Source organism: Branchiostoma belcheri, unplaced genomic scaffold (assembly GCF_001625305.1).
Source record: "Branchiostoma belcheri isolate BF01 breed outbred unplaced genomic scaffold, Haploidv18h27 scaffold11, whole genome shotgun sequence".
In the NCBI taxonomy this organism is placed as follows: domain Eukaryota; kingdom Metazoa; phylum Chordata; class Leptocardii; order Amphioxiformes; family Branchiostomatidae; genus Branchiostoma; species Branchiostoma belcheri.
In genome coordinates, this window is record NW_017802491.1 from 4,269,622 (window position 1) to 4,293,737 (window position 24,116).

General features: G+C 38.9%; 1 protein-coding gene and 1 long non-coding RNA gene across 2 annotated transcripts in view; both read left to right on the top strand.

The window, feature by feature from the left end:
• The first annotated feature begins 3,619 nt into the window (after positions 1-3,619).
• On the top strand, positions 3,620-7,510 carry LOC109486093. Its single transcript, XR_002141173.1, has 3 exons — positions 3,620-3,670; positions 7,282-7,370; positions 7,493-7,510. It is a non-coding gene; the product is annotated as an uncharacterized LOC109486093 (long non-coding RNA).
• Positions 7,511-7,808: 298 nt separating this feature from the next.
• Positions 7,809-24,116, top strand: part of LOC109482154 — a 53,508-nt gene continuing 37,200 nt past the window's right edge. The window contains exons 1-4 of the mRNA XM_019784858.1: positions 7,809-7,949; positions 9,154-9,242; positions 10,024-10,134; positions 11,317-11,544. Coding sequence (XP_019640417.1) covers positions 7,809-7,949; positions 9,154-9,242; positions 10,024-10,134; positions 11,317-11,544 — 569 coding nt within the window. The remainder of the gene's footprint in view (positions 7,950-9,153; positions 9,243-10,023; positions 10,135-11,316; positions 11,545-24,116) is intronic.

Genomic DNA, 24,116 nt, shown 5'->3' on the forward strand with positions numbered 1-24,116 from the left:
ATATACTACTGGATGTAGTCTCATATGATTGTCAAATCTGGTTTTAAAACAGTTCACGCTGGGAGCTGTCATCACTTTAACTACAGAGCCTTGGATCATCCTATGCGACCTGAGATGACTGTCGGCTGAAGTCAAGAGCGGCCAAAACTGGAAAATATTACTACCTGGCTTGAAGGAATCTACATCTACATCTACATCACGACTCGCATATATCCCACGTTGGCAAAATATAGACCCCCCTCCCCTCCTGCCTATACTGCCAGATACCATATACCACCATTTGGTCTGCCCATTGAAATCTATTTCATGAAAGTACTGACCCTCATTTCAACCTCAAAGATTCTTCTGCACCAGAAAGTCACAAGGGTCTGCCTCCCAATAACTGAAAGAAAACCGCAGCTCAAACTTCCCACGACACAGCTGGTCACATGTAAACAAATCCTCAGTCACTTGTGCTCCCATGCGGTTCCATGACGTATTGCAGTTTCCCACCCTATTCTATTCCGATTTTTAGGCCCATGATGTTCTTTGCGCATTGAACTGTTTGTTGTCCGCCGCTAGCAATTAACGTTATAACTCAGATGACTCAGGCATGACATGTTGATGAGGCCTTCCTAAGCACTGAGGACTAACTAAGTAATCAAATTTTAAATATTAATGACAGTCGCTTTAGAATGTTTGAAGGCTACTTTTGATACCATGCAATCATCTTCGTATAAGACCATAAGACCATAAAATTTGCTGCTAATTGCTCCCATGTCACACACGCGATAGTCGGTCTCCCTGTCATCTTTATAATAGAGTGGCGTTTATAATTTCCGGGGAAAAGAAAAATTTGCTCAACATTTAGCTTTTTTTTTCGATCGCGAAAAAAAAGGTAACTAAGGTGGTGGTTTATGAAAGTTGGTTTACTTGTTTTCGTAGTCAGCTTTTAATGACCGGCCCGTACGTAAAATTACTGATCAGAACTAAGAATAGTTTCAGATTAACATTTTACACCCGTTTTACTTTGTTTCTTCGGTTATTTCTTTTCCCATCCCTAGAATTTTCTTCAATTATGTGTTTGCATTTCATTGTCTTTTCTTTTTTTCTTCAACCTTCAACTTTCTCCCCTCCGTCTTGCAATTGTCTTCCCCCCCGGGCGGTCTTTAGCCTGGAATCCATCCATGAACGCTAGCTGTGTCTCCGCTCCGTTCCCCCGCTCTGCCTTCAGCGGAACGGAGCGGAGACACAGCGTTCACGGATGGATTCCAGGCTACTATATAATGTCCTTGTCTTGTGCCATTTTTCCGGAGCCTGATTTTTCGCTAGGTTTTTATCTTGCAACTACAACAGTTGATAAAGGAATGGGTGCGACATCATATACATAAGGCATATTGAAAACCGTCCATAAGTTTAGCTTCTATACATTCATTACATACATACATACATGCATTCCTTATTACCACTCACAACAGGGCGTAATAACCGTATCCTGTGCAGTCCTCCAAGCGGATCGAAGAATATTTTTCCGTGAAAAAAGCTATAGATAGATACATCGGTTGAATAACAAACTGTTCACCACACATTTCACACTGACCTTTTTTTGCCCCAAAGAGTATGCAGCACAGCTATAATGCACAGAACACATTTAAAAGGTGTCCTGTGCATTTTAGCTGTACATGTGTAACGTTATATGTAAAAAGCAAATTAAAGGCTCTTGGACAAGTTACTGCACTACCTTGGCTAACGTTAACGACATAATGTGATGCATGTTCATCATTCTGTTTTTGGACGTGCGTTTGTTTTATAAATCATCTTACCTTGTCCGTGGCCGGTGGTAATGAGGCAAATTGTGATCACAACGGAGAACAGATGCCAAGCAGACATTTTCATCGGTTTCTTTCCGCCAGAAGTAGTCCAGTAGGAATACTATTCCGAAGAGTGCACAGTCCACAACTGCGCACTTGTTGAGTACGATTGCACTGACAGTTTACGCAGAAAAAAAACGCCCAAATGACTTTCCAAAATTAAAAAGGAAACACAAATTCTTGATCAACTTCTTCCCGATTAGATCGGACATAAGCTGATCACTATACGACCTCCAGGCTCCCCTACTGCCTCAACTATATCTTCGAAATAGATTTTCTAACAAGGATAATAAACGGAGATATCACCGACTACTAGACTTCTACCCCGGGTGTACCGTTATAATGTAGACAGGTGGCTGCGAGGGTGAAACCATTGTAACAATGGGTACGAAAGTTTTCGAGAACAAGTGAGAACGGAGTTACTGACATAATTGGAAGGTTACAATGTTCCATGCAAAACAGACGTTTGTAAACAAATCCTGTGGCATGCATTACGTATGTAATAAACCTTACCATTCTAGTATGAAAACATTTTTAGATAAGACGCCCCCCTCTCCTGTTGCAACATTAAAGTGACCCAACTGTTGCTTTGCGTCATTGAATGGGAAAACAAGCGAACAAAAGGCACTGTGTAACCTATAGCAACGACAACTATTTTTAATTTCTCCCTCTCCTTTTGAAAATTGCAAATGTGCAAATTCCTCGGTGACTACATTCGAGTATTTATGAAGAAAAAATCCACAAGTTTTTGATGTTTTCCCGTACTGTTGGCGAATTTTTTTCTTCATGTTGTACAAGTTTTATTTTATCGTAGAGCTACATGTAATACCCCTGTACCCTAATATAATCCTAGGGCTTTGGCTACGGGTATTACGTTTGAAAAATTTATGACAGCGGCTACAAGCAACAATACACGGGATAAGTGACTTCTGCTAATTTTCCTGAGAGGGCCGATGCACTCACGTAAATTATCTCTAGACGCAGTACAAGTTGTACGGTTATTTCAGCTAATACTTGTCCATGTATGTGTTTATGCAAATGAAAGGACTCTTACTCGTATCAATCGGCCGTGAAGTTTTCACAAAATCCCGGAAAAAAAAGTTTGATGTAGGTTGACGATCGGCAGCAACCCGAAACGTTAGAATCTCACTGCCCCAACATCTGCTTGGAGTTTAGAGGAAAACACGAAGAGGCACGTGTGGCAAAGTAATTTTCTGTTAGTTACTTGATTGCTACATGCTGAAATATTAATGGCGGAAGGAACTCCTAACAATGGTTGAAGATTCCAATAGATTACTCATCACCATCATAGATTACTGATAAAAAGGTAGCATGACTGCTAAGTTATAAGGCATTTCATGTTACAGGTGCATGATTTGTTTGACCTCGAACGTTGGGGTGTATAATATTGGGATATTTACATCTACAACCATCTATCAATTTTTTCATTGATATCAACCTTTCCTTCCTTTTTCCATTCCTCTCGATCTCTCTCTCCATCTCTCTCCTTTCTCCATCCCTCTCACCCGCTCTCAATCCCTCTATCTCCATCCTAACCCTATTCCTCCCTCTCACCCTTTCCCAACCCCTCCCTCTTGCCCTCCCAGGCTCGCCATCCCTGGCTTATATTCGGAAGTAAAACCAGCGCAGTTTAAAGGCGGAGTAACTAAATATGAGCAAGGAGGTTACTAGTATAAGCAATTCTACCTCTACACACACAACCATGCAGACCTTCTTGAACCGCTAGGCGTCGTTTTTTATCCATCCGGGAAACCGAGGCCTTTTCGGGCGGCCTTTTATGAAATGCCGCAGCACAAAAGGTAACAAGTTTTCCGTTTCACTGGGCCTGACAAGCCATTATTAACTCCTCATGGAGCTATTATACACCTGGTGAGCGTGTTAAGTAAATAAGGGTAACGTCTAGATAGACCTATAACCTGTTCTTGGTTGCGGAACTTGCCGTCTTTTTGATGGTATCGATGATTTGGTGAAGTTGAGGAGGGTGGGGGGTATTTGCAAGTGTGTAGAAATTGAACAACAACAACAAAGAATTTGATATTAATGCTTGAGGAAAGTGGCAAAAACTTTGACCAAGGAGGTGAAATTCATTTGAACTTACCCCCTTTGCTTTGACATAGCTGTAATAGTTAGATAATGCTCGGGCTTCTTGCCAATTGTTGACTGATACTATTGATGTTAACGTAATGTTTGACACGCACTTAGATTACAACAACATCTTAAGATAACCGTTAACGTTACACAAAAATAGTAAAACAGCTTGTTTAAAATTTGGCAATGGTGCGTGTTTTTGAAGTATTCGGTTGTGTAGAGCCAAGGAGGTTAAATACGCCTACCTCCTTGGTATATAGCTAACCACTTTGCTACACAAGGACTCAATTAAAAACAACTCAGGCATAATTACTACAGTGATTGAGTACAGTCTTATCAGATATGGCCAGGACAATTAAGAGCACCTTTGTATAATGGTTCAAGCTGTGTATATGTCAATATACTAGTAACATTATTGATTCACTACAAAGTAAATACTAGTAAGTCCCTCAGTATGAAACTCATGTGCATTTTTAATAGGTTAGTTACCATAATTTCATTATTTCATTTTATTATAATTAACTAACGTGTAACAAACTAATTAACATTATATAACTACCACATTCACTTGTACAACATGTGGCAGAGCATGCCTGTAGCAAGGATAGGCTTGTTCAGTCAACAAAGTGCCAAGACCCTCCTGGACCAAACCCTTTGTCTACTGAGACGAAAGGAGGCCCATAATAACTCATTTCAATAAGTTATTACATCATAAAATTCATATGCATGCATAAGGCCCTCTGATATCATTCTTCACAAACATATCTACATTTGGCATTTCAGCATTTTTTGAAAACCATTGTAATGTAACGTTAACAAATTGAACTGGGACATGGCATAAATTCAATACAAGCTTTTTTTCATCACACTTTGATAATATCCTTTGAGGAAGTAGCATGTTTACTTTATTACTCAAACCTGAATGTAGCCCCACACCTTACACTTCTTCACTTCCTGTATACAGAAAGACCAGAAGGAGTTTGTTTTTCTTTGCGCTGCTAGAACAACAACAAGCAAAGGTCCGACACTTAATACCGCCCCGCGGAACAATGCGCTGTAAACCCAACCCATGTTCCCTGCTAACATTTGTTTGAGTTCTTTGGGATGCAGGGCTCGAAATCCTTCTCTTTCTGTATACTTCTAACATTTAAAATTACTACTGCACCAGACAAATTTGACCTGAACCAATCAGAATTTAGATTCATTCATCATTAAACTGTTCAGAAACCATTGCCATTGCCATTATTTCTTTAATTTGTACTTCAAAGGTGGTAATAAAATGCACATCAGAAATACCTGCACAGCTCCCATTTTTCTTCTTCTAACCTGTATATATACCCTGCACACGGTACATGGAATATATAAGTGCAGGTCAACATTTGAAATACCTGCATAGCTCCAATTTTACCTGCACTAAGGTGCATATGCTGGGGGTATTTCCATCCCTGGAGCACGTTTGTTGCTACATTCCTGGGTAACTCCATCCCCCTTCATCCCACGTGGACCGCTTGGGTGGTGATCCGGTCAAAAACTTGACCATTGTTTGGAGAAAATAACCACGTTTGGTTGATAAACAAGTCGTTCGTTGTGCCTTTGTTCCGCTCGGGTTGGGTCTTTTGGTGGCAGATTTCTAAAAGTGTCACATTCAGTGCTGGTCACCACTTCTGAAGTTGCACAGGGTGAAAGTCTGGCTTTAAAAGCTATGATCAGAGAGGCATTATAAGGCATCTTTTTGGGGATTTCTTAACAGAAAGGTAAGCAAGTCTACTCATAATGTAGCCTTCTGGTACATTAGTACCATTCTGGTAGTACCACTCCAATGATCATTAACCCACTAACGACAAAACCAGGATGGTACCAGGCTACTTATAATGAAACTACATGTACCATAATAATCTGAATTCTTTTTGTTTCATATAAATGTACTTAAACTTTAGTTAAATTGAGCAATCTATAAGCATAAATAATCGTAAAGATTTTTTCTCCACGCAGTCAGTCATTTATAATCATTTTCAATTGTGCATCGGGTTAGCTAAATCTTCTTAAGTTCTTGAACAAAATATGAAAAGTTTGTAGAAAAATTACATGTTAATGCAAACCTTGCTCAAAAAATGGATCTTGGCAAACTTCCATGGTTTGGCCATGGGTGCCTGTACTGAAAGATTGTTTTGAAGCTATTAAGTGTTTGATTGATTAATTGATTGGTTTATTTTTTTTTCAAACTCATTAGAATTGGTAAGAACAGCCACTGGTGACTAAGAAATTCTTCAAACTTCTCCGAATTCCAGAGTTTCAACCAGTAAAAGGTCATGCTCAGATCCAAACATTCCTCTGAAATAGCAGTCGTTTCCAGCTGACTAATCTAATTTACTAACAGCTTGCTTTCCAGTGTTAGGTTGCTGAGAAGTATTACCTTGACATTAAACAGGCTCCCACAGTTTACATCCGTTGATAGCCCTTCTCCAGATTTGCGTGAAGTCAACCCTAGCTAAACTACGTTCAGAAAGGAATTCTTCGCCATTCTTTCCAAGGTTTTTTTGTGTTCCGAGAATAGCTCCTGTGTCAATAGCGACCGGTGTAAGATTGCAGGTAAGGGACTTGACAATGTGAGGGTGTTGGTCACGGGTATGCTCATTCTTTAACTTAGTTTGGACAATTCCTCTCTAGAAGAAGAAATAATTTCTCAAACTATTCAGTATGAATATTATTACTAGAAAGAAGAGGCATAAATTGACAGTATCATCATTTTTTTATACAGTAAGGTATGGAATAGAAATCAATCATCTTTAGCTTCTTTTGAAGCACTGGACTGATTTTTTTATATATCTGTGTTGTCTGTCAGAAAGTTGCATTGAATCACAACTTGTGTTGGAGAACTTTTGAAGCTTAGTTCTGGGTTTTTAAACAAAGACTTCACCTTAAAGTCTTTGATTCCTCCCTTAAGAGTCTTACCATTGTGTCAGAAGAGGTCTTTAACTTAAAGAATGTCTCTCGGAAACCTTAGCCGAGTGAAATGCGTGTAAGCGGAGAGCCTCCACGCGATGTAAATGCGGCACGCCGTCCTGTGTGTGAAGAGGTATTGACGGAGTGTATGACAGAGAGAGGATGCTCACTATTCACCTCCGGTCAAGCTGAACAAAACACGCCCCGACACAACACAAAACTCTCCTGTCTTTTGTTGTAAACCCAACATCACAGGTGAAGGGAAGTACTAAGTACATACTCACCTGGTGTCACTGGGCACAGAACACCTGCTGAAGCGAAGTGTTAAAGATCATACTTCTTAGTTAAAGGTGACTATGTTTATTTTTATTTCTTAAAGGCTTCCCAAGATGCTTGCTGAAGTCTGACCATCTGAGACTACCATAAGTCTACGCTTTGTCTTCGTCGATCAAGTCAGCAGCCAAGAAGGTAACGTGACATGTAACTAAGACATTTTTTGATTGTTTTTAAGATTATAGATAGACAAATGCTGCACAATGTTAATGACAGCTGCTGAGTGTTAGTTGCTTACAACATTGCTTCCTTTTCAGGATATACATGTACCATTATAAAAGTCTGAGGGGAAGGTGGTAAGCTATGTTTTTTGAATCACATCCAAATGAATGAATTATTCCCTGCTTTGGCAGTTTCTGTATGATTACTGGATATCACGTTAACCACATAAAACATGTCTTTAACTTTTTATCACTAAAAATACATCTCAGACAAAAAAGTTTTGTAGATCATTAACTAGATAGTCCGGTATCCTCATTCACAGTAAATCTCCTTAACAATTACTGAATCCCTCTGACAACAGGTTACTGAATGACCCCAAGAGATGTTTCACTAACACCTGTTCATATGCAAATGTTGTATCTCTTCTACAGATCACCTGATAAAGGAGATCCACCTGCATTAGTTGTCTGGGTCACCTGTGTAGTCACCTATGGAACCTACCAACAACACAACAGAGATGTTAACTTAGAAAAGGCTGCTTTTATTGTACAGGTAAGATGTGATGATTGTCGCCAAGCCCTTATCTTAATTAACTGAGGGCTGATGAGAATTGAGCGTTATGATCTGATAAGCTGAACTGTTGATAGACATACAGTACTGTAGATTTTGGCAAATTACAAGTTTGTAATTCACATCACTATTTCATGTGTGACCCTGTATAACATGTATTTCTGGTACAGGAACATTTAATGGTTAACATTACTGATATAGCAGAAGTTTTGATATGCACGAGTCTTCTGTCCAACCTGATGTAACTGTTAACAACTGTTAGTACCGTACACACATACTATCATGATAAATATACTTCCCTGGGGTACTTAGAAAATGTGTGATCAAAACTTAAGGAAAAATAATTGACTTATGTAACCCCCATTTTGTTGGCATCTGTTGGGAATGTTTTTGTTTGTTTTGATGTTTACTCGGTTGTTGACATGTTGACCAGTGACTGACCCCACTGGGCAGTTTAACTACACTAAATGCCAATCTCAAGTTTTTATAGTGGTGATAGGGAATAATGACTAATTCTTTAAATTTTTAAAATCATAATTCATGGCTTAAAACACCACCAGTGCATATGCAGGTAAAATTGGAACTGTGCAGGTATTTCTGACATATAAATTTTATATTACAATTTACAGAACAACTTCTGTCCAGACCTCTCTTTAGAATCTTTGTTTCATCCTGGAGGAAGTGAATGTAATACTGTTGCTGTCGTGTCATCCCTGAAATTGAATGGTTATCCTGTTATTCCACTATCGGATTATCCCCCATTCAAACTGTGGAAGTGGTTCACATTCTTAAGGTTCGAGGAATTTGTTCTCACAAAAACGCCATTTGGGAACTGACATCATTTCTTTGAAAAGCTCAATGTGTGGGGGAAAATACAGTCACTGAATCGACACACTAGACAAACAAGTCATGTTTTCATAAAGGATTTACAAGTCGATTCTCACAAAATGTCTGGTTGTTGTGGCTGTGCGAACAAGAAAACACACATATTAACATACAATGAGTCCTGCAGGATTTGAATGATTATTTGTGGGCTTGAAGAAGAAATCTTTGTCAGCTGCACAACACAGTCTGACAGTGCTCCCTGTGTTTTTCTGTTGATGGTTGTTAGTCCTGAGTTCACAGTTGGTCTGTTGTCTGGGCAAACTCTGAGGTTGCCAGACTATTTGTGCTGTGGCATAACTAGGCCAGGGAGACAGCTACAGTCTTGCACACACTCAGACATCCCTGGTATGATCCGGTGGTCATCGACTTGCAAATTGACTGTGGATACAGGCAAGTAAACTCTAGGGGGGAATTCTTTGGGGGAAGTTCGGTCGTTCGTGGCAGCAGCGAAGGTTTTAATGTCTTAACTACAGGTCTTGAAGATGGAATAGTCTCCCTGGATGTTTTGAGTCTCAGATTTGGTTATTTTGGTCAATTTGACTGCTTTGCTGTTACATCTGTTGGAAAGATGTTGGTGAATCCTGAAGTTTTGACAGGTTTTGATGCTAAATCAGGTATGTTTTAGACATTTTTAAAATTGTTCAAGTTCTGCAGAATCCAAATTCGATGTTCTGGTGATTCGGGGGGGAACTAACATGCCTTGCATATATACCGTTGGGGAAATGCTCTTGAAATCTAGATACATGATTGTATAAGAATTCAATGCCTATCAGATCCTTAGCTGATCTATGAGTACTTTTGGCCCTGGGACTTGTGAATGAATGTTTATTACAATGTCCTGATTGCTAATACCTTTCTTGATGATACTTCAAGTTTACAGTTGGCAATGTTTCTGTTCATATTTCTATATGCTTACTAGGACAAAGCAACTTTGTAGATATTGAAGATAGAATGATTTATCATGCTTTTTGATGATTGATGCAGTTTATTTCTATGTCAGATTTTCTGTAAATAATAATTTCACAGTGTGTTTTGTCTCTCATGAGGTACCACAATTTTTTTCTCTGACTACTTGTACATCCCCGACTATGATTTTGGTACGATCGCATCATTATTCGCTAGTAGCAGCCTGGGACTGTGCCATTCTGTTAACAGGGTTGTTTTCCCCCAGATGTGCTGATGTGATGTCCCGTTACCAGCTGGTGTTCGTGGAACTCCCCCCGATTCTCGAGGTGTCGCGAGAAGACGACGCACTCGACAGCGAGGGGCAGGAGGAGTTCAGGTCAGGGGTCACGCAAAGTTCAAAGTGCACTGCTGTTTCCTACAAAGTTGAATACAGGTCAAAGTTTAATGGACAACAATTGTAACAGGTGTAATGAATAGGAAAGTTTAGCATAGCTTTGATAGTAAACATTGCATAAGAAGCAAATTACAAGCAATTACTATTTAAACTAGTGCAATCTACATGTTGATTCTAGCCATACAATATTGACAGAACACAGTATGAAGTCTAAGGTAGATCATTTTCTCCAAAATGTGCTCCATTCCAAAATTTGCCATCATTGGAGTCTACATATGCTATGTAAAAGATTGGCTACTGATTGCAATTAAATGTGTCTACTGATTGCAATGAAGGACAGATTTTGTGAAAATACTTTTCCTTATAGTTTCACTAAGTTATTGTAATCTAAGAATCAATACATGGAAATAGCACAACATATATAGATTTTTCCATGATTTTCATTTAACACTAAACCTGAGGGTCGTGCTGTGTTTCCCAGCTTGGGTAAAGTAATTATCACCAAGCAATAAACTGAATCACCTGTATTGGTAGGACAGTCAGTTTATTGGGCTTTGGGTTAATTGCTTCATCTTCGCTGACATCAGCAGAATTAGTGGATGTCAGTTTTCTTGAAGAGGTGCACAAATAGGTTTACGCTGTGCCGGCCTCATCTTGTTAAAGAACATCTAATCACATTGAATTTGGGATGATGAGCTGGAATGAGACCTACAGTTTAGGTTTGTTTTGAATGTTTTTTAAGCTGTTTGTTGGATTTTCTATTTTGTCAGACACATAGAAATGCCGAGAACATTGTACTTCACTCCCTAATATAATTTGAGTGAATCTCCACCACACTAACTATGCTTGTCAAAAATAGTACATGAATCTCCACCACACTTAGTTATGCTTGTTAATCTCCACCACACTAACTATGCTTGTCAAAAATAGTACATGATATTTAGTCAAATAGGAAGACAGAAGATTTTTCCAACGATGGTTTTTATTTGCCTGTTGAAGAGGAAATATTCCCCTTACTGCAGATTAGCTCTTCTGGTCCATTTTTGCATAATTCTACCAGAGGAGGCCTCAGGTGGAGGCTTAGGTTTGAGGAACTTAATTCAGACGTCTAGCTAGCACCCTGAGGTGAAAGTCTCCAAAAATGTCTTTTTTGAATCCTTGCAGCTCCTCAAGTGGATGTGAGTACAGCTTTGCCGATTTCAAGGACATCCTGTCTCCTGTCAAGGTCACAGACAGTCCACCTGTGATACAGACTCACCCCTCAAGTACAGCCAGGAATGGCTCGCACCAGAGAACTGTTGAAGATGTATGTGCAGCTATGCCACCTAGAGGATCCAATGATACTGCAGGACAGTTGGCAGCCAAGAGCAGGAGGAGTAACAAGAGGTCAAGGTAAGAATTTTTAACAACGTTTAAAGAAACAAAGTTGAACTAAGACAACATCAAATTAGAGATTTCAGTCTTATGGGAAATGTTTTGGTCGTGGATTCACTGATTTTTGAGGCATGTTAGAATACATAGATGCACACAGGTCTTACACTGTACAACATGGTTTATGTTTCATATCATGACAACTCATTCCTGGACGTTTTTGCTTCTCACCAGTTGCTAAAATTTGTTTCGTCTCAACATTTAAAGAAATTATTATTGAGTCACGAATTTACTGACTGTTCTTGATGCATGTTTGAACACATGGCTGTGCGTGATTGTGCATTGGATGCAGCAGTTGTGATGTCTTAGAAAAGAGTTTGCCCGCTCAAGATAAGAGCAATCAATTTGCTGTAATTGCTGTGTATGAGATGACACGATCAGACAAGCTGATAGATGATTGCTGGAGGGACTGAGCTGAAAGCTACGTGATCAAAGTTGATACATGTTTGATTTTTCCCTAGAGGATTATGTATAGGCAATATGATGATGGGGGATGAAAGATGTCTTTAAAGTCTATGTCACATTTGATGTAGTGATATTAATGACAATCATTACGTGATGATGTGCCATATTATTGTACTGCGCTTATTGCAGTTTATTGGAGTTCAAACTCTCCCTATAAATCTCTTTATCAGTGTCTACAAATTTTGACTAAGTGACATCTTGTCTTCCAGGAGAGGACATAAAAGTATTACTACTTCAAAGATATTATATATGTTTACATTGCTTTTTTTGACGTACAGCTAACATAAAATTACATTACATACAATTATTACTGTGATTGTCCTTAAGTCAGCTGTACAGTTTGGTAATGTTTCTCTTTCTGGTAGTCTCATATACAGTAGATGTTTGTAAATTTCATCAGGAACTGGTACAGCTAATAAGGATATTGGAGTTTTCTGTCCACAACCAGAAAATCTCACATGCTTACATTTCGATGCTTATCAGACATCATCCTCAGAGCTTCTGACCGGAGTACTGCTTCTCCGGCTCTATGTATCTTCCTGGGGAAGATGTAAAGCAGGTGAGATTCTACTAGTTGAAAAAACTCCAATATCTTCATCTAGAAGCAGTGGTCCGTGACTCAGTAGGAAATAAGCTCACACAGTGAGCCCGCTAGCTCTAAACAATTTTGGCTAGAATCAAGGCCAGTGTCCTCTCGGTCACTGTGCAATTTTCAATAACACAGCCCACTGATATTTGTCCAATGTTTCAGGATAGATTTGCAGGCAATTCTGTGGCGATTTCAAAATTTGACCCCTTGAAATTGGTCAATGGTCAAGTGTGATGCTGGTTTGACACTTTTTTTTTGCATCTAAGAACGGGTACAAATTGTAGTGTCAAAAACTAATCTGTCTTGTCTTGTTTTGTCTGAGAATTCTCCAAAAACAAAAACTTATAAGTTTTGGTATGGACCTGTACCTAAACCTGACTGTACCTGTGTAACCTTTACCTAAAAGGTATACAGCTCTAGTCAGTCTCAGACCTTCAGCCACAAATTCTGCTGGTTTAATCCTGTCCTCTTCAAAATCACCCACGCATGATTAACTCAGAGATCAAACCTACGTTTCCTTACCTCCGAGTCTTTGTAAGAAAGACCCTGCTGATTGAGGAGATCATCTGATTCAGCCGATGTACAATTTTCCTGATCAATGTGTCCTCTGAAGTCTGCCTGCTGTAACGAACCTGCCGTAAATTGCTCTGGCAAATTCTTCAGTTTCCTTCTTGATGCTTGATTGGTTAAAGGAATTCTACCCGAGTAGCTCTGATGAGGTTGTGAAGCATTAGGGTAATTGAGTTCAAGAGAGGCTTATACTTAATCAGCATGAATAAAGATCTCCAAACAACCTACTTGTTAAGTCAGGACCCGAAATACTTTTTTCTGCCTACATGCACTTTTAACGTTGAAAATTACCTGCACCAGACAAATTTTACCTGCAGCAGCCACCACTCAGAATTTAGAAAACATTCATGTGGATCATACTAAAAACTGTTAAGAAAAAATTGCCATTATTTCTTCTTTTTGTGCTTCATAAAAGTGTAGGTGGTACTAGTCAATACAGATATAACTATAAAGTACATGGACCTAACCGAGCTACATGATTGTAAGCCTGAATGGTTTGAAACCAGCAAAATTAATTTAGTTAATATTCTGATTTTCAATACCTGCAGTCACAATTTTATAAAGTCACAGCTTGTATTTTGAGCCCTGAATTTTGTTTTTAAAGCAGTAAGGTCCAATGGCCCAAGATGCAGATGCAGGATTTACAATGCGTAAGGTGTAATAATATGACGATAACATCTGGTAATGATAGCAGCAGCGTCAACACCACCAGCCAGCTTTCTAAAGGTTAAGAACGCTCTAAGGCTGGTTTAGGTTTGGTTCCATAAGCCTTGCTTAAGAGCTTTATATACTGAAGCTGATAATATCAGCCCAGCTTTGCAAGCTTTTATATTAGAGAGTAGTGATTGCTGTTTTTCAAGCTGCTGGTATTATATCTAGACTGATGTGCACTCCTTTATAGCTATAGTTGCAAGCAGGATTCAATTTTGCAAATACATGTTAGTGCACCTAAACAAAAAAAAAAGATGAAAAGAAAGCTCATCTGTGTTGGTATAATCCACAGGTGTAAAATCTGATCAATGTTCGAAAACAACAGAAACGCTCACCATGAATTTTCAGTCGAACTTGTCGACCTTCATCAATTGTCTGATTCACTTCCACAATGTGATGACGTCAGGAGAAAAAGATAAGATACACAACAAGAATGCAAGCCATTGTGGGAACTTGACTTTTCTTAGTAAACTATCCTTTCCATGGACCCACGCATTTAAAATCCTGTCTATATTGTGGCCACCTGTCTACAGTTGTGACCATTAAACACATTTTCTTCAAGTGACAACAGGTTTGACTGTATCATAAAAGTTGGAAGAACACTTACCAAACATGTATATTGATTTAATCAAGCTTCAAGGAGTCTCCTTAAAATCGATCGTGGCCTTGGCTTTGCCTGTGGTGCCTTTCAAGTCGGTGAAATTTTGGCGTCATTTTGGGTTTAACGTCTTTCCACCTGGCCAGGTGGAAGAACCGTTTGCAGAGATAAGCCCACGCCTGGCTCCACTCGGCTCGCTGTTGGTGAGAATCTTAAGTACACAGCTGACGCCTGGATGATTACTGCTTTAGGCCACATCAATATAATTTGTTGGTTGTTAGATTTTTTTTCAAGAAAAATACAAAGTGACAGGGCAAAAAAAAAGCAGACCTAGGCATCCTATGATAGACACAAATGCTATGAAGCCAATATACCAAGCTGGTTTCTAGTAGAAACAATGAATTTTAAATTTTCAATCAAATCACTGCAATTTGATAGATGAAAAAAAAGTGTCAAAAATAGAATGATAAGGCCTTTCTTTAACTGTTGGGGCCAAAAAAATATGAACTTTTTTTGATTCAGTACCTGAATATTATGGATCACAAAAATTCATTTGTGTGGCCTAAACTACAAACAATAAACACTGAAACTGAAAATGCTGATGTTGCCTCATACACATTTTCCTCCGTAATAAGTTCAAGTTTGTGTGTGCAATTCTGATGCAAAGTGAAATGTTGCATGTCTGTCTTGGCAGTATGAAAAATTATATTCCATAAGACATGACCACTTTGCCCCTTTGAAATGGAAATTGATGTTTATGCTAACATTGGTTTCACATTTTGTTTGTCATTGACGGATTTTCCTTTTCCACAGTGTCACAGATTGCTCTTAGCTATTTCAATAACAATCAGTTAGAATGGACTGTTTTCAAATGTGCCACACATCACTGTAAATAAAAGAATTTATTCTACAGTATTCTAGTGAGGCTTATATTTGTGGCCACGCAACTTCTGAGAAGAGGTAGACCTTGATTAAGAAGCATTTTGTCAGAGTAACTGCTATTCAAACTTGCCCTAAAGACAAGTTTAATGTTAGCTGGAATACCCTGGCATTCACCATAGCAAATGTCAGACCACTACAGAAGCATTCTTTGGCATTCATGGCTTCATTTGTATTCATAGTAGCCGCTTTCTGTGCTTTTGCTGATACAAGCTAAGTGCTTTCAATTGGGAAACTGGAATTTATAGAGATTGTTACTTTTACTGCCATTTTGGAGGGAAGATCATGTAAAAGTTAAATTTATATGATGGAAGGAGGGATAAAGTTTTATCTTTGGCTGTGTGGCTCATGGAAAATTTTTTTTTAGATTTTTAGAAAAGTTTATTTTTTGTTCAGCCATTTTGACCTGATAACTACCTGTTCTATGTTAGCAAAGGTTGGTGTAAGTTGACCAACTTTGTTTGTCTTTATTTTTTAAATTATTAGATCTCCATTTAGACTGTTGTATTACATTCATACTATTCTTTCTGGAGTCCATACAATACAACTTAATCAAATGAAATATCAATAAAAAAATTTGGTATATGGAAAATAAACAAACTTATAAAAAGTTATATAGTTATAAGGTAAACTCAAAGCCAACAGGAGAGGTCAGAGGTCAACAAGAAACAGATTCCTCTGCATGCAACTGCACACAAATTTCCCAGAACTTCATTCAATGTTGGCAGAGAAGTGCCGTGGGAATTAAAGTCAGTCTAAGGGGCAGGAAATATGAGGAATTGATTGTACCAGAGTTCAAAATGAAAGAACGAGCAGCTTTTTTATTGATTTGGAGAGTTGTGGAGACTGAATTCTGTGTAACAAGGTCCCACGGTGACGTAGTTTATTCACAGGGTTTGCCAACATGTTGGAGCTGGATCAAAGACTCTTTCTAGGCTATCAGTAAGGCAGTTCTTTGTGTAGGAGCATGCCAGGAACAGTCAATATCATAGATTACTCTGTCTTTGTTAAGGGGTCAGTAACTCAGGGTAACATTTAATTTTTTGCTTACACATAAAATGTGTTATTAAGTAAAGGAACACCTTAAGAGAGGATTGTAGCAATCCACCATTACATACCAAACTCATACTCTATGGATAGCTAGATAGTTATAGTTATTATCACACATAGATCTGCAGTTGGTTCTTTCCTTGGTGCTGAATCCATGGTAGTGGGGCATGCCTTCCATTAGATGGGGGGGAGATGTCAGCTCCTGCATGTCTCAGAGTATCACACAACCAAGCAATGCCTTCAGGTCACTTCTAAATAATAAGTACCAGTACAAGAACTCTCTGATATCAGTCAAGTAGAAAGCTTTGATCTAGTTTCCCTGGGAGCCTTGGAGTGTTTGAACCAGGAGAGATGTCAGCTAGAAAATTGCTTTTGTAGAAATGATAGATCTGGAAATAAAGTTGTCTGCTTGCTGACGGTAGCTTTCATTACAACAATTTTCCCAATGCGTCAGAACAATTTTTCAAACAAAAGCATATTTCTGTCACCACAAAATTTCCCTAGCAACTAACAGAACTAAAAAGCTTGAGATAATTGTCGAATAAATGTTATTTTGTCAGTATGGATGTTTATTAAGCTTTTATAGATTAAATTCTCTCTCATGTACATGTATCACAAAACTACATACAACTAGTATAGGATTGTTACGGTACGAGCCAATTGCAAGAAATTGTTACTATAGTTCATGCCCACAAATTGCTACCCTACTTAATTGCTTTATCATATTAATCATTGCAATCACTGCTGCTTTTAACATCATATCAGAGACTCAGTCCACTAATGATAAACTTGATGAATGTTGTGAGAAACTGAAATTATTATTGCATGGTTTGATCAGAATATTGTTCAGTGGACATCTGTTGTTGGACAACTCCTCGAATGTACATACATGTATGTACATCATCATTGTACATGTATGTACAGTAGATACATTTGCGATGCAGCTATATGTGATGCCAAGCCAAAAAGTATGGGATGGCAGAAAAGTTTGCTTGCAAGACTGGCAAACTTAATTACATGACTGTATGTAGAAGAAACCTCAGAGATGTCGAGTAGCATTGTAATTAGCCATTTCCCAGTTGCAGGCTCATGCAAGAAACATGACTTGTCTAGCTTACAATGCAAGTCAGCAGGGGAGAGGTTGACATGGTTAACATTTGGGTAATAAGATTTTAGATCCCTGACAGAAACCAAACTTCGTGCAAGAAACTTGATGCATGTGTGGAACGTTGTGCAGAGGAATTGCCAACCTAACCTCCCGCTGACTTTCAATTACACTACTTTATCAATCTCTGACAGTTCCTACATATTGGTACTGCCGGAATATAAAATAGTACCTCTGTTTGTCGATTTCTAGATTTCAATAATTGGTCAGACCACTGCTTAAATTTGTATATACCAGTTATCTTCCCTTCTTCGCCAGTATTAGCTTTTCTAGCTCATTTGGATCAATGTGAATCATTGGGTAAGATTTTCTGAGCTCCTGGTTACTCTCTGCCTTAGCACCATCGACTTTAAAATTGGCAGAAGCCCAAACCCATTTGTTTCCTGGTCAGGGACTGCAGATTGGATATTTGACTCTTTATAGACTTGATGAGAAGCCGCTTTCATTCCCAACGTAGACGATTTGATGAGGATCAAGAGAAAGGCCAGTTGTCAGCTTGAAGTCATCACCGGTTTCCCTCATTATCGGGACCCACTGCCGCGCGGTTCTATCTCCTTTTGTTGAGTAAAGCAGATAAGAAGTTGAGTTAGATACTTCTAAATTGCCCTTGATAGCTCTATCAGTCTTTGTTGGACATTCTTCCGCAGTTTCGGAGGGAAGTCGTCTCGCATGAGTGGGTCGGTTTGGTAAGGGACTTACGGAAGTTAGAAGCGTGTGTGAATCCTGCAGCACTTGGCAATTCCTCAAGACCTTCAAGTTCAAATTTTATAGGGCTGCACGTAAAAAAATCGATTGCAGATCTGAGCTGAAAGAAGCATCAGAATTCCCACTGTGTTTCAGATGTGCAGAAGTTACTGACTAAATTCAGCCAGGGTCTAGGAAGTGAATCGTACAAATATATGTGTAAATACAGCAGAAGAGATAAATGTCAAAATACTGTTGATTTAGTAATGTTCTAACATAAACTTGTATCATTTTCCCATTCTGGACTTGGTCCACCCCTATAGGTCACAATGATACATGTATATCAACCTCAGAGAATAGATGTGGTGATGATGGAGTATTGTATACTCTATAATATTCTCCTAAATTAAGATATATATTTGGTTTCAAAATCTTTTATGTAGAAGGTACAGTCAAACCTGCCCACTTAAGCGATCACTTCTTTAAGCAGGCCACATGGCCATAACAACCACCTTTTCCAGGTCCCAATTTCTTTTTTCCACAGGTGCAAGCATTGAGTGACCTGCTTAGGATTAGTAGGGAGGCCTCGTATCCAAGAAGACTTCCCTTGGTCCCCTGGGTGGCCTTCTTGGGCACGTTTGACTGTACATATTTTTTCCTTCCACAAAATGGCCTCTCCTGCATAATAAAATCGCGTTGTTGGAAGTGTGCCAGTAGAGTTTATGCAGCGAAAATGAGCTGAATGGCAACAGGTCTCACCCGGAATCTCCGGGACCTGTGGCCCCTCTTATCTCATCCTGCCAGTCTGCCCATTATTGCCTGCTTTACAACAGTTGGTCACGACGGCGGCGTACATCTGTCAACCCCCGGTGACACCTTGCACACACACACACTGCATTTTCAATTAGACCCGCACTCTCCAAAGACAAGGCACTGACTGTTGTTTTGGTAGCACTGTGATAGAAGGCTCGCAGAGGAAGGCACTGCGTCAACCTGCTCAGCATGCTGAACGGAGACATGAAAGAAACAGAAAAGAAACTCCAAGGGCTAAGGGAGCTCGCAAAACAAAAGACACAGTGAAAGAAGATGAAGATAGACTGAACGCAGCTGCAAGGCATTTTTACTAGAGAATCTGATGCAGAATACAGTGGATGTATTGAAACAGCCCGGCAAACAATCTAATTTTCATTTTGTCATTTTCATCTTTTGATGTACCAGGAAAGTAATGTACAGTTTTAAGCTTCAACTATCCATAAGTTGTTTCTTGAGATGCTTGTTTCAAATTAAATAATCATACTGCTATAATATATATAGTCAGCTAAGACCACCATTTCAAAAGAAATGTTCATTTAAAGAGATTTACAATATTGCAGCATCAGTAATCCGGTACACACACTTCAGATATCCAGATGTTCATGACATTGTTGTAAGCCTCAATAACAGAATGTATCCATTGACTCCTCTACAAAACAGTTTGAAGCATCTCCCTTGCACAGGCCCCAATTTTGCAATCATATTAATCATGGTAAAACATGTTGAGTCTCTTTGTTCAGGAAGTCATTTACAGCGTAGTACATTAATACTGTGACGGTCATAAATTGTGTTAATCATTTTCACCTTGAGCCACACTGACTAGATGCATGGATGGCATCCTTGAGAGCTGTAAAACTGATGAAAATGTGATAAAAAGATGAGGAAAAAAGATGCCTACATTGTACATTTAAGAGTAAGAGAAAGCTGTAAATCAATCCATCAATCCATCAATCAATGATTTTTAATCAAACAACAAACTTACAGCCAGAGGCTGAATTGAGTCTTGTTGCACCAAACACTATTGCTGGTAAAGATACATGTAATTGAACACACACACACACAAACTGGTATTATAAATAATAAGTCATTGTTTATATTCACTGACATGTAATTTTGCGGAGGTAGGTTGTGTTAACAATATTGTCGCAACTGTGTGCCTGTATTTTTGAGGGAACATAATTTATTAATGATGATAATTTACTAATTTACTCCATCATTTTTTATTGAATTGAAAAGAATCGATGTGTGTGCAAATGTCACCCATGAATTTAAGTGACACAGTGTGGCCTTATATTTCGGGGCCTCTCAAAATGATGCATTGTCAAAGACAGCAGGCAAGATGAATGTCTCAATTCTTAGTAAAGATAAATTTTCATTTGCTGTTCATAGGAACCTTGTACAACTGGGGTAAGATAATTCATCATCATATCAAATATACCATAAAGGTGAGATATTACCTGTTATTTATTCTCTGAAACAAACTTTGAATACTAATGTCCACCTTGTTATATTAATATATAGCCTTGCACGTGTGATTGATTGAAGTGTATTATAGTCTGTTACATGTGGATGGTTTGTATGAATGAATAAAGCTATCAGGTAGTGTTATCAGGGCTATTAAACACCATCATCATCATCATTGTTGCATATTAAAATGATGACTTATTATTATTATATTGAAGAAATTGGGGAGAAAACAGGAAATGTATGGAAATATATTGTTTGGTAATAGCCTGACAATTTGGATAATTGCGAAAAACTAAATATGGATTATTCAAGTTAATTGAGAAAGTAAAAGATGTACAAAACCTAATTTAAAAAAATTGAAACCTAAAAATATGTCATTTTAATTGATACCAAAGAAGACATATTGAATTTATATCGAAATTCGTGACATTTGATAAGTCTGTGCATTTGTGAGAAAAAGGTATGTGCATAATTTATTTTCTGTAGTTTCTAAATCAGCCTTGTTAGTTGTATACCATTCTGAAATATATATAAAGGTATTAGACAATTTGTCAGGATAGTTAAGTTAAAGATTGTACAAACAGACAGAAATTGATGAATCTGATGTAATAATTTATTATCTATGTACATATGTATTCGATACTCAATAAAGAACAGAGATGCAAAAAAAAAAAAGAAGACATATTGAGAAAGTGTCTACACCTTCAAAATTTTAGAAATATCAAACAATCTTTTTTTCTAGTTTAAATTTACATTGAATCAACTCAATTTTGGAAAAGTGTATCGGATGAAAGACAATTCAGTCCCTCAGAATATCTCCCCCTACAAGGCTGAATGGTAGGCCCCAGAGAGAGTTATCGACCCTCAGATAACCGCCTTACGCGCCTTCGTGAGAAATTGATTCGGCGCATTACCGCAGTGGGCGGGGCCATACCTCATTAAACTCTCATGACCGACCAGACAAAGGTACACAGCGATGGTATCTACCAGGTACCCATTTAAATACCACTAGGTAATTGGTTGATGGATTGGATACAAAATGAGCCCTATTTAGATTGAAACTACATTAATTTATGATCGATTCATTATTTATTATGTTTTGAATCTGTCGAACTATAAAATTTATCACAATATCGTAATTTTAAGCTGATGTGTTACGCTGAAGGGCGGTTAATACCTGCTATACAGATACAGATACAGATAGATGCCTCCTGTATGGTACAACTTGTAATAAACATTGCTTCCTGCATTAAAAAATATTCTATACTCAAAAGCTAATTTTATTCCTCTTCACCATATTCTGAAATATTTCTTGCTTGCTCAGTAGAATCTGATGCAAAATGTACCTCTAGTGCACCTTGCTTCCTCTATAGATAAAAACACGATGTCAAAACCTATTTCCACCCTCTTCGCTATATTACCAGGCTGTTAAACTTCCCTTTGATATGTCAACTAGATGTAGATATTGCAGCGGAGCATAATTGCAGGCATCCTTTCTTGATGGATTGCCCACTTTTGGTCAAAGCCTCAAGATTTTGCTGGCGGCTTAAAATTTATTCCGCCACGAATGCGTCATAAAGTCGTTTTCCATCAGTGGTGCTCGAACGGCTCTCCCATTTTTCCCCGCATCAGTGACGGACGAAAATTATGACAGCTAACAAGTGCTAACCATGATTGGATCATTAATCTGACAGATAAATAATGGTAATTTTATTCCATCTCTAAATCAGTTTGCAAGCTAACCTTATTGGGATTCAGTAATTAGGACGCCCCCCTCTGGGTGACAATACCGGCGAGTGGTATCGTCAGGGGAACGCCGGCAATTCAAAATTCAGCAGCCGGATGCATGTAGATGTAACTGGTGCAGAGGATTCCTACAGACACAGCCTTTCCGGAGTAAGGCATTACAGAGCCTTAGCCATAGTTACTAGCTGAGCTTGGTGTCATCAACAATTTCACAACTGACTTAAGAAGGATGTTGAAAGGAACTGGTGTCACTGGGAGCACACAGTGATCAGTCAGAGTGGGATGTGCCTCCTCCGTGCACTGTAGGAAGCCTACGGAAGACTGGAGATATTCTATATCCCACTGGGAGCAGAGAAAGGAAAAGGCTGTCAGCTTGTGTGCACATAGGTGGTCTGTCAACTACAAATCTGTTGAACACAGGCTGCACTTTGCTGCTGGATTGTTAAAATGCCAACGGTATTTCCTCGGTCACCAGTTGACGCAGGGAGGCGGTTGTGAATTTGTAGCTGTTCTTCTTTTCCAAGGCAGGCGCAGCCTTTTGGCCTCTGCAAGTCCCAAGTCTTTCATACCCGACGCTGGGTCGGAGACACATCTAAAGGAAGACTGACACGTGAAGAATGAAGACTAGCTAATGAAGACAGCATTAAGTTCAGGAGACTGCTGGGTGGAAAATTTCTGGATGAGAAGCTGAGCTAATTGCCTGGCATCCAAAAGCACCGGGGAGGGAACTGCCGTGTCTCCTGACAACGCAGTTGAGCTGTCGACTTAATTCAACTCTCCTTTCTCACTGACTCGTGTTGCTCATTGAAGCCTTCGTCTTGACGTAACATTTTCAATTTTTTTAATGGGACAGAAGCTCTGTTGCATTTTCAACCAGGAGTGTTATTTCATGGACTGATTGTTAACTTCCTGCATTTGCTGAATTGAGTCTTGTTCAGTCAAGCTTTAACAATCCTGTCGTGAGATGCTGTGGTCTACAGTTCGCCGTCGAAGATGTAAGCATCCGTCACGAGGAGGACGCTGCTGTCTTGTGCCAATCTGAAGACTGATTTCTCTTCCGTGAGCGGTGAAGGCAGGACTCTGTCGCCATGGCCTCCATGTCCAGTGTGTTCAGCATGATGCTGAAGCCTCTGACGGACGGAAAGCAGCGGAGATGGAGCCTCTTCTTTATGCGCCGAGGCAGCGTCTCCAAGGAGAAGAAGATTCGCAGGAGCAAAACCACGCACTTCTCCTTCCACAGACGGAGGTAGCTCATTTTTCCTCAGCTTTCATAACGCTAAGCCATTAGATGGAATTACCGTCACAGTGGGTAATAACAGTTGCATTTGTCTTAGATACAAATTAACAAGTGACTGGTACATATGACAGTGGGAAAAGAAAGGGAAATTTGAACTGGAAACATAATTTGTGTGTGTATTCATCATCAATAATATAGAGATCTCATATATACATTATGATATCCTTTTTCCAACTTAAAATTTAAAATTTTTAAAGACATTGAAGTAGTCAACTATCATAGTACAGAGACTCTCAGTGAAAATATGTCATCGGGAACAGATCTGGATGTTTGATACAGTTGAGGGTGACTGCATTACTTTGCCTTAGGTTGCTAATGCCATCAATTAGTTGTCGAAAATGATTACAGCATTGCATAGATGTCCAATGAGAGACACAGTGAAGCTAAATTGAATGGAGCTATGTTAGATGGACCAGTCTCCAGTCTTTTGATAGCTAAG